General features: G+C 36.3%; 1 protein-coding gene and 1 pseudogene across 1 annotated transcript; one reads left to right on the forward strand and one right to left on the reverse strand.

The window, feature by feature from the left end:
* Positions 1-3465: 3465 nt before the first annotated feature.
* Positions 3466-6611, forward strand: LOC120196647 (pentatricopeptide repeat-containing protein At5g62370). The gene has a single exon (XM_039198401.1). It carries the CDS (start codon positions 3635-3637, stop codon positions 6590-6592), a length of 2958 nt encoding a protein of 985 aa, XP_039054332.1. The 5' UTR covers positions 3466-3634; the 3' UTR covers positions 6593-6611.
* A 2365-nt stretch (positions 6612-8976) lies between these two features.
* On the reverse strand, positions 8977-10704 carry LOC120196492 (annotated as a pseudogene).
* Positions 10705-11732: the final 1028 nt, after the last annotated feature.

The raw sequence follows: 11732 nt of genomic DNA on the forward strand, positions 1-11732 counted from the left end.
CAAGTGAAAGCTGAGCATAAAGTGCCTTCCGGATTACTGCAGCTAATAACTATTCCTGAGTGGAAGTGGGAAGGAGTTACATTGGATTTTGTTTTAGGGCTACATTTGTTACCAAGTAAAAAGGACTCGATATGGGTAATTATAGATTGATTGACCAAGACAGCTCATTTTATTACAGTTCGAGTAGATAACTCGATGGATAAGTGTGTGGAGTTATATATAAAAAAGATAGTTATACTGCATGGAGTGCTTATGTCGATAGTGTCCGATCGAGACCCAAGGTTTACTTCAAGATTTTGGAAGTCTTTACATGATTCATTGGGTATTCGATTGAACTTTAGTACAGCTTTTCCCGCAGACAGATGGGCAGTCAGAACGAGCTATTCAGATATTAGAAGATATGCTAAGGGCATGTGTGATTGAATTTAAATGATCATGGGAAATGTATTTGCCTTTAACGGAATTTACGTATAAAAATAGTTATCAATCGAGTATTAAAATGGACCTATATGAAACTTTGTAGGGAGGAAGTGTAGAACACCATTAAATTGGTTTAAACTAAAAGATTGAGACCTGGTTGGCCCGGATTTGATGAAAGATATGGAGAAAAAAATGAAAATTATCCAGAGTAGTATAAAGATAGCCTTAGATCGCCAGAAGTCATATGCTGATTTGAAAAGAAAATAAATCGAATTTTAATAGGGAGACAAAGTATTTTTGAAAGTGTCGCTTTGGAAGAAGGTATACGTTTTGGGCGAAAATAAAAGCTGAGTCTGAGATTCATTGGACCGTATGAGATATTAAAAAAGGTTGGGCCCGTAGCTTATCAATAAGTTTTACCTCCAGATATGGACAAGATCCATAATGTTTTCCACGTATCGATGCTTAGAAGGTACAGATCGGATCCATCCCATGTTATCACTCCTGAAAAAATAGAGATCTGACCAAATTTAACTTATGAGGAAGCACTAGTGCGAATCTTGACTAAGGAAACCAAGGAATTACGTAAAAAAAATTGTTGGTTAAAGTGCTTTGGCAGAATCATAGGGTAGAAGAAGCTAATTGGAAAAGATAGGAGGACATGAGGAAGCAGTTTCCATACCTCTTCATTTCAGGTACTTCTTTAAATTCGAGGATGAATTTTCTTAAGGGGGAATTGTAATGCCCCAAATATTGAATTAGAACTATATTAAAAAGAATTAAAATTTGAGGATTTATTTGAATAGTTGATAAAAGATGAGAAAATGATTTGGAATAAGGTTTAGACTATTTTGTAATAATAGATGAGTGAAGATGGAATTTTGGTCCTTTAAGGGGAAATGAATTTAAAAGTATGTTCTTATTAGGGATTTTATAAGGGAAAAAGAGGAAAGTAAGTCAACAAGCTATATATTCTTCTTATTCTTCTTTCTCGTGGCTTTGTGCTCTCCTCCATAGCTCTAAAGGTAAACTTCAATTAATTAGTTTTTCCTTTCGATTATGGGTTGTTTTTGCAACCTTAAGTGATATGTAAGCTCAAGGAAGGGTTAAATAGGATTAAAACAAAGATATGGATGAAATATTAGAGATTTAAGAAAATGGGTTTTGGATTGATATGTTATGATATGAGTTTTTAGTCATTTTTATTAGTATATTTGACTTGTCAAAGAAGTAAATGAAAAATTAGAAGCATTGGATTGGTTTAAAAACATGTTAGAAAATGTGGTGTGATTCTTAGATTAAAAGGTTCTTTTGAGATTGTGAATGTTATAAGTAGCTAAATGAAGGAAAATTAGTTGGGATAAGTAAAGAAGAGTTTGATAGTATTGTGGGAGGTAAACATAAGGAAATTTGACCAAATTTGGGTAAGAATCGGGCTGAAAATGGAAAATCTGAGTATGGGTATCAATTCTGATAGAACGGTATCGATACTATAGGCTTGAAATAGGAAGAATCAGCTGGGAAGTATCGATACTATAGGCTTGAAGTAGGAAGAATTTTGATTATGATTATTTATGCCTCACTAAGAAAATTTCTTAGCTTGTGTTAATTTCACGTGTAGGTTTTACTACAAGCAGAGTAAGGAGATCATTGGACATCAAAACAAGGGTCGCCTCGTCAGTAACAATATGACATTTTTGTCTACTTTTCGATGTATTTAGTTGGCTTGAAATATATTTAGTAAAAACACTCTGAAAAGCATTTGATGTACCATGATGAAAATGGTGAAATATTTTGAACATTACTTTTTGTTTATCTACTTAAGTTAATCCAAGTTTAAGCATTTTAGTAAATTAAAAATGTTTTATAAAAAGAAACAATTTTTATGGGTTTTCAAATGAGGAATTGTTTTAAAAGTGATGTGACATTTATATCTCGTGTATAGAAAGGTATACGGGAGATGAGTGTTACAATGTGTGTAGATTGTCAAGTGGTCAACCAAGTCACAACCAAGTATCGATATCTTATACCTCACCTAGATGACATGTTAGATGAATTGGCTGGAGTAAGCATCTTCTCGAAGATCGATCTCAAGAGTGGATATCACCAAACCAAAATGCGAGAAGGTTACAAATCAAAAATCGCGTTTAAAACTAAAAAGGTTTGTATGAGTGGATAATTATGTCATTCGGGTTAACCAATGCTCCCAGAACTTTCATGAGGTTAATGAATCATGTCTATAGACCTTACATTAGTAGTTTTGTGTTGTTTATTTTGATGATATTTTGATTTATAGCCGATCGCTGGAGGATCATGAAAAACACTTGAGGTCTGTTCTAAATACCTTAAGAAAGGAGCAATTATACGCCAGATATATCCTTCGTGAATTTTGCATAATACGACATTTTCTCTGACGTATCCATAAGACGAACATTGATATGCATCTGTTGTGCCATATAAATAAATCTAGTATCCTGTTGATCTTGTTTATTCTTTTGGAGTCTTCATAGAAAAAGTGAGAAATGTTTGTATTCAACATCCACCTTCTTTTTGATCAAAACTTCTTTATTCGTAGCCGTTGTAACTTTATTTTCATTGAAAACACACTTCGAATTTTTAACACCTATCTCAACGTCTTTATCTTCAAACTCCTTTTTTGTTGTGGCACCAACTTCTCAACTTTTTTCGATTCGTCCACATTAAGTTGTTTATCACTTCCCAATACAATATGCTTACAATTTTGATTACCCTTTCGTCGGACGACTTCAATCGCTGAATAACGCACCTCATAGACGATTGCTCAAAACGTTTATCATTTGGCCATTTTGTGCTTCTAACGTTCTTAAGGATGCTGCTTGGCTCTAAATCAAAGCTGATTGTCTAGAGTGATTAATGGTTGATGTGAGTGACCAAATAGGGAATTTTCCCAAAACGTTTTCCAATCCAACCATCGAAAGCCCCTATTGTCTTTTTTGGGTCAACACCAGGGTTTTGGACAAAACTCAACTGAGAGTCGACCTTTGGATGCTCCTCTCATCCACGTTCCAAAACCAGAAGGGATCGTGAAAATAAAAAACCTTGTTGTTTATGCCTTTCTAGTCTCTGTGGACCAACCCCACTAACAATACCAGACCTTCAAAGCAATTTCTACTTTCTCCTCCTTACTAATACTTCTTAAACAAAATTTTCATATGTCTATCCGCTGCTTCTGAACATGACAGGTAAAAGACTTGTTTCACGCCACTTGTTCTTCAAAACCAGAACAGTAACCACCTCAGCTGCTCTTCCTCTAGATCCCACCGTTTCATCCATCCCCACCGACCGATTTTCCCTTTGCCTCGCCTTCACTGACCAACTCATCAATCGTGGATTGCTATCCTCTGCTCAAAAACTCTTCCAACGCATCATCTCTCAATCTTCTTCCGTCTCTGATGCATTATCAGCCCTTCATTTCGTCACTGCCCAGGGCTTGGACCTTGATTTATCCTCTTTCGTTGCTCTCATTAAAAAGCTTGAGCAATCGGGGCATCACCAATTGGCCTACTCTCTTTACTCCGATTGCATTATCGGTAGAGGTATCATTCCTGACACCTCCATTGCTAATTCTATAGTCATTTGCCTATGTAAGTTAGGGAAATTAGAGGAAGCCACTGTGCTTTTTGATCGGCTTATAACTGACGGTTCTTGTGGAAAACCTGCCTTTAATGCTCTCGTTAGGCTACTTTTCTCGCACGAAAGATTTTTGGATGCATTTGATTACTTTGTTAAAATGAACAATATCAATGTTAATTTGGGTAACCGGAGTTATGAAGTGTTGATCGACGGACTATGCCAAAAAGGGTACTTACAAGAAGCAGTTGAGATGTTTGGTTTAATGCCCGAAAGAACAGGATTGTTACCTACCCTTTGTTTGTACAAGTCTTTGTTTTATGGTCTTTGCAAACAAGGGTGGGTTATGGAGGCCGAGTCTTTGTTTGGAGAAATGGAGTCATTGGGTTTCTTTGTGGATAAGACGATGTACACTTCATTGATGAATGTATACTGTAAGGATAGGAAGATGAAAATGGCCATGAGAGTTTACTTAAGAATGCTCAAGACAGGATGTGAGCTGGATAGATATACTTATAACACGTTGATCCATGGGTTTGTTAAGATGGGTTTGTTTGATCAGGGTTGGGCGTTATATAACCAGATGGTGAAGCACGGACTGCAGCCGTGTGTTGTGACATATCATGTTATGATAAGTAATTATTGCAGGGAAGGAAAGGTTGATTGTGCTTCTATGCTTCTGAATAGCATGATTAGCAATAATTTAGCTCCTAATGTCCATTCTTACACAGTTCTAATCACTTCCTTATATAAGGAAAATAGGGTAATGGAAGCAGAGGAACTGTATAAAAGCATGCTGAGTGGTGGGCTTGTTCCAGACCATGTTTTGTTCTTCAAACTCATGAAGATGTACCCTAAGGGGTATGAACTTCGCATTGCTTTTATGATTCTGAAGGCAATAGCCCTAAATGGGTGTGGGCTTGATCCATTATTACTTCCGGTTTCAGCTCACGAAGACTTGGACCAAAAGATTGAGTTTTTGATTGACGAGATCTTGAAAAGTGACTTGCGTCTAGTCAGTGTTGCATTCAATATACTTATAAGTGCCTTGTGTGAGGAATCAAAATTGGATAGTGCTTTGCATTTCATGGAAAAAATGATGAATCTAGGATGCACACTTCTGCTTTTTACTTATAATTCCTTGGTGAAGTGTCTTTCCCAGAAGGGTCTTTTTGAGGATGCTAAATCACTACTCGATTTTCTGCGAGACCAAGGTATCTTTCCAGACCAAGCAACTTATTTGATAAGAATAAATGAACACTGTAAGCGTGGGGATTTGGCACCGGCTTTGGATATCCTAAACCAAATGGAGGACAGGGGAATGAAACCTAGTGTTTCTATTTACGATTGCATTATAGGTTCTCTTTGCCGACAAAAAAGGATGTTTGAGGCTGAAAATATGTTCATAAGGATGCTTGAGTCTGGTGTGAATCCTGATGAGGTTGTTTATATGAAAATGATTAATGGCTATTCAATGACAGGAAGAGTAATTGAAGCCCATCAACTATTTGATAAAATGATAGAGGATGCTATTAGGCCAACATCTTATTCTTACACTGCTCTTATTAGTGGATTAGTGAAGAAAGACATGACTGATAAGGGATGTATGTATCTTGATAAGATGTTGAATGATGGTCTTGTGCCAAATGCCGTACTGTATACCTCTCTCATCCACACTTTCTTGCAGAAGGGAGAGTTTGAATTTGCTTTTAGATTAGTTGATTTGATGGACAGAAACCAGATCGAACGTGATTTTATCTCTTATGTTACACTGGTCAGTGGTTTTTGCAGAAGCATCACCAGGAGGAAAAGATGGCGCTCTACAGGCAGAAGGTCTGAAAGAGCAAGAGAAATGTTGTTCCAATTGCTCCACCGTCAATCTCTCCTGCCAAGAGAAAAGAAATTAAGAGTTTCTGATGATTCTCCTGAAGCAATGAAACACTTTGCATTGAAGCTTATTCAGAAGGTTAAACAAACGAAGTTTATGCCAAATTTGTACCTCTACAATGGTATAATTTATGGATTTATTGAGACAGATAGGATGAAGGATGCATATGATCATCTTGAATTGATGCAAAAAGAAGGAGTGCATCCCAATCAAGTGACTTTTACCGTACTTATGGGTGGACACATTAAAGCTGGTGAAATTGATCATGCCGTAGGCTTATATAATAAAATGAACGCAGATGGTTGTGCTCCGGATAGGGTCGTGTACCACATTTTAGTAAAAGGCCTTTGCCAGGCTGGTAGATTACTTGAAGCATTGTCAATTTTACATGCAATGTACAAGAGGAGGCTCATTCCTAGCAAGGGTCTTTATGAAATTTTACTGGGATATTTTTGTGCCAACTATTTGGGCATTCCTGCATTCAAGATATTTGAAGAGATGCTTGTTTATCATCCGAACCCACGGCTCTATCATCATAACTGGTTGCTTTGTATCTTATGTGAACAACAGATATTGCGGGAAGCTTATATAGTATTTGGTACAATGATTGAACGGGGCAAGTATCCTTATCGATCAACAGAAAGGCTCTTAATCGAAACATTCAGAAAACAATGATATCCCTATTTAAATTATATAATTGGTAAGCAAACCTTTTTGCTTAAAATTTTTATTTCATTTTTCTGCATGATTCTCCTCTAATCTATTCTTTTATTTGAAATATAGCAAGATGATCTTCAGGTGAAAGGAAGGTTGCTATTAAATTATTAATTCCTCTCTTCTGCTGGCATCTGGAACAAAGAGGTTTGTTTGCCAATGTTGAATAGATGCCTAAGCAAGGGCTTCTGAATATTCCATCCAGGGTTTCATTATTACTATCAGCTCTAATTCTAGTCTCTGTTTCTGTGGCTGAAGATATCATTGGCTCAGTGCCAATGGGTAATATTGAAGACGCATTAGGTGTTGATTCATATAGAACGGAATGTTTCTTACGGTGGATTATCTTGTTTTCCATAATGTTTTTATCTTATATAATCTTTAATGTTTTCAAATTCTTGTGGATTTGCTAATCTCTATAACCACCTTTGTTGCAGCCCTGAAAAGCAAAGGGGGAGTTAAAATATTGACAGACAGAAAAGTTCATACTTCGTCGATATGTTTTTCCCAGATTCCTAGTATTGTCAAACTTACAGGTAATCCGAAATGAATGTTGCATTTAAATATTAAGGATCTTGATGCTTAACTTAGTGAAATATCTGTTGATCGCAATAGAGGTGAGTAAAATTCGGTTCGACCCGAAAAAAATCAATATTTTTGAATTTCTAGGTATTTATTCGAGTTTTTCAAGTAAATTTGAATTAATGGTTCAAATTTCGAGTTCGAGTCATGTTTGAATTTAAAAAGTTTGAAAAATGAACAACAAAACTATGTCGTTTTTGGTGTTTAACTAAACAATTTGATTAGTTTGTGATTTAGTATCTAATTTCCTTGTTTCTTCCATGTCTCTTTCATTTGAAATCTATTTTTAACTTAATTTGAATCACACGCTCCCGATCACTGTAGAATACTTGTGTAACATCAATTCCTCTTCTTGACAACAAATTTGCTATTTTTTTTAATTTAGCCGTTCAACTATGCATTTTATTCAATTTGGTTAACTTACGACAACTCTTTGCAAATTCTTTCTTCCTATCAGGTATTTGGTTCTTTTATACTCCCACCAATATGTTGCCTTCAAAATCCATTTTAAAAAATAAAATTACATTATATAATTTTACATATTTGATTTATTAAATAATATTACAAATCTTACTTAGACATGTGAAAAAGAATATGAATAAATGTATATACATATCGAATATGGTTAGAGAGAGTAATTTAAATTGGAATGAATCAATACCATGATATTATAAATAATTGCAATTAGATTTGAACAGACATTTGAACAAATATATTTAATTCGACTCGAATTTATAAACTCAACTCGAAAAAAATTCAAATAAAGTTTGAATGATAAAATAATACTTATCATCTTGACTAAATTTCTTTACTCATTTTAACTCAACTTGATCTAATACTCATCCCTAGAGGGTATGGTGACAATCGTTCTTGAACTTGTAACTAATAGTTTGACCCACCATAATGTAGAAGCTGATATAACCTGAAGAGATTGAAGAATCACTGGCAGTTCTTATTGTTTACTAATGTATGATGCAGAGTGGTGGCTGTGCTAAACCTGCACTTTGTATCGTCTGTTTTTGTGCTCTGCAACGGTGTAGATTTTCAACCTTGCAAGTGGATATCGGCCCCGGAAGGTTATGATGTGTGAGACTGCTGAAAACAAGTACTGTATTTTGGTTAGTCATTCAACATTATTTACTTCCAGGAAGCAAGCAGTGAATGCTGATTTATGAGATGCTTGTATGGAGTTTTAATGACAGAAGATTCGACGGAGGAAGCTGTTATACTTTGTAAAATTGACGAATCTTCTTCTCTGCAAGTTGAAGATATGCTTTCTTCTCTTCCTTTACCATTTTCATTTGGTTAGCACGATTTGTTTTGTTGATTGCTGGTTCATGCTTTCTCAGCATCGGAAGGATGGACGGATAGAGTATTCACTTGTATCATGTATAGTAAATACCATGGGAGGTGCACATTTATCATGTTTACCGAGGGGCTGGCTAGTCGGGTGGCGGATACAATGTCCAAAATGGCTTTCAACGAGTTGCCAGGTTTGCACCAAATTGCAGATCCACCAGCTAAGATTAGTGGGTTGATCATGGAGGACAATCTGGGATTGACTTATGCTGGAATACCCCTGGCAGTCTTGCTTTGCAATAGTCTAGCTCTTGAATTGAATTTTGAATAAAGAAATTACTGTTCTATGGTTAATTCCTTTTAGCTTGCCATAACAGTTGGAATTTCCAGAGAGATGCAGAAAAAAAAAACCATTGATTTGTTCATTATGTATGTATGAGACATGAGAAATTCCTGGCAAAGACATGGCAGAAATGAAGGAACAAAACAATGGAACAAATTGAAGACGACAAACTCAAAGACCAGGAGTGAATGGTATCCCTACGCTTGGCAACCATGAGGTTCCGGCGATGAAGTTGGTCACTGTGAACTTTGATGCTTCAGTAGCACTGGTTATAACTCGATAACCTTCCCATTTCACTCTTCTGTTCGTTGAAGCTGCAGGGCCGATATTTCTGTACTCTCCATAATACAAGGTACTTAGAGCAAAGTCACCATCCATTCAAGCCAACCAGCAGGATCCACCAAGGAATCAAGGTAAGTTTGCATGAAAACTGTACGTGAGTACTCCTTCCATGGACGTCCCAAGAACGTTTTGAATGAATTAAGACTGGGGCAAGGTCGGCGGCTGCCATTACTCGTGAATTATGGATTACGATGCCAGTATTTTGGTTCGGGTCGGTCCTGCCTTGGGCAGTAACAATATTCTTTTGCTTATCCATTGGCCTCCTTGCATATATCATGCAGTTCTGCAAAACCGCAGCTGCATTTCCAAAAATGAAGTCTACGGTGCCATATATGTAACATTCTTTGTAGAACTGTCGTTGAGAATGAGCATAGAGTGTATCTTGGTATCCCTCGAAGCCGCAGCGGTAGAAGACAGAAAGATCAGAGCCTGATCTCAAGGCAACCGCTTGGTGGTTTTGTGGTCCTGCAGTGTTGCGGAATGTTATGCCACGGGCAATGAACCCTTCACCAGTTACCGCTGAAAGGTGGATACATAACACGGCATTAATATTTTTTTCGATTAATTAGTTTTGAATTTATAGCAATGATTTAGTTAAATTGACTGTTCTTACAAACAGTTGCAGAGTTAAAAGTGGTGGAACCTCCTCCAATGCTCCGGCTGCCAGTAATTATGGTATTCCTCAACCCATCTCCGATCAACATAATATTCTTCAGCTTGTTGCCAATCTCAAGGTTTTCTTTGTAAATCCCACTTTTCACTCGTATCACAAATCTACCGTCACCGCTCCTTTTCGAAGCGGCATCAAGTGCTTCCTTAATAGTCCTATGGTTGCCGGACCCATCTTGAGCCACCACAAGGTTTGGTGTTGGCGAAGAAGACTGCAACAGCTTTCTGTCACCGGGGTTGGGCCAACTAGGAAAGCCATGTTGATAAGTTTGCGGCACAAATGATGCATTACTTTTCAAAGCCAAAGCATTGCTTATTAGCTTTTAGACATTGTTGGACATAGTTAGGGGCAACATATAATCAGAAACTCCAAGCTCCACGAACCCCGCCCTACAAGTTTCAAGGTTGGTCAAAGCACTACTTAGCCATGTTTGCTCGTCGAAATCGGAGCATTCCGTGGCGTCTAAGGTTTGGTTGAGTTGAAGAATGGTTTGTTGGTAGAGTTTCAAGCAATCAGCCCATGCAGCCTTCTCCTTGTAGTTTCGACATTTCCTGCCGAGTCACTTGTTATGACTCTCAGCATTGAGTGCACGTTCCAAGGCTATTTGGACCGTTACTTTGTGGAACTCAGATTTGTTTTTGGGCACGAAATTTGTGGGCTTTTGGTGCATGAAATACTTACAAGGCTGAGGGTTTGGTGTTTTGTTGCACCAATAGTCTATTCCATTGGCGAGTACAGAAGAAAGGGTTTGTGAAACTGAAAATGACAAGCTGAATAACACAAATAAAGCAAGTTTAGTTTCCATTTTGGATGGGATTATGTTCAAATAATGTGCTCTAACAGGCTTCAATGTTGTTTATATAGGAGAAGAAGATTTCGTGTACACTTGTTGACAGGGTGGCATAAGTTTGAATATTGGAAAGTGATGGTAATGAACATACAATTAGCATACCCACCAAGTTTAATAAATTGATTAATCATTCAAAAACAATCTAAAACTGTTATTTTTGTTGTTTTTTAATGATAGCTGGTGATTGTTTATTAGATGTATTGTAATCTATATTTGTTTATGTATATTTAAGTAAGGAATATGTAGGCTGAAAGTCGCAAAGAATTTTGTACCCCATGAATTGTGTAGGAGCACACGTCTTTGGCCACCTACTAATTCTTAAAATAAAAGGATTTATTTAGACAATGAAAAACTCTTTAATTTTACACATATTTAAGACTGTTGAATAAGTGAAAATAGATGACTGAGATTGATATATATAGAGAGAGAGTTAGGATTCACTTACACTCAGTGTAAAGCTCTTAGTTTTACACATGTTTAGGATTATTGTATGAGGGATATCAAATGCTGAGATTAACTCATTTTTTTCTTTTCAGTGAATATATTCTCATTTCCTATTATTAATATCAATTTTTGCTTTCTCTTATCCAACGATCCTAAAAAGATATAAAACTAAAAGTTTTACACCGGGTGTAATTGAATTTTGTCCCATTTATATATATATATAAAAGAGAGAGAGAGAACAGGTTAAATGTTAAGGTATTCCATATAATAACACATTCATACAATTCATCGTGAATTGCTTCTTGTCTGTCATTAGACTAAGCACCGGTGTTTGACCCTTTAATTAGCAGCATGGAACTTCCGTCATCTGATGATGCATATGGAACAAAGGACGAACGCAAAATTTTAGTTTAGGAGATAAATTAATAAAATTTTAAGAGATATAATTTATAGAATTTTATGGGTGAAAACACATTTTCAATCACAAATAAAAAATATTTAAAATATATATGACTTTAAAATTTTTAAGAGACGACTGCTCTTACTCACCTTTTCGATCCATCTCTTATGG

Source organism: Hibiscus syriacus, unplaced genomic scaffold (genome assembly GCF_006381635.1).
Source record: "Hibiscus syriacus cultivar Baekdansim isolate YM2019G1 unplaced genomic scaffold, ASM638163v2 tig00117034_pilon, whole genome shotgun sequence".
In the NCBI taxonomy this organism is placed as follows: domain Eukaryota; kingdom Viridiplantae; phylum Streptophyta; class Magnoliopsida; order Malvales; family Malvaceae; genus Hibiscus; species Hibiscus syriacus.

Bases quoted from the DNA above. Each gene is read 5' to 3' on its own strand.
- LOC120196647 (XM_039198401.1), top strand. From the start codon at position 3,635: ATGACAGGTAAAAGACTTGTTTCACGCCACTTGTTCTTCAAAACCAGA.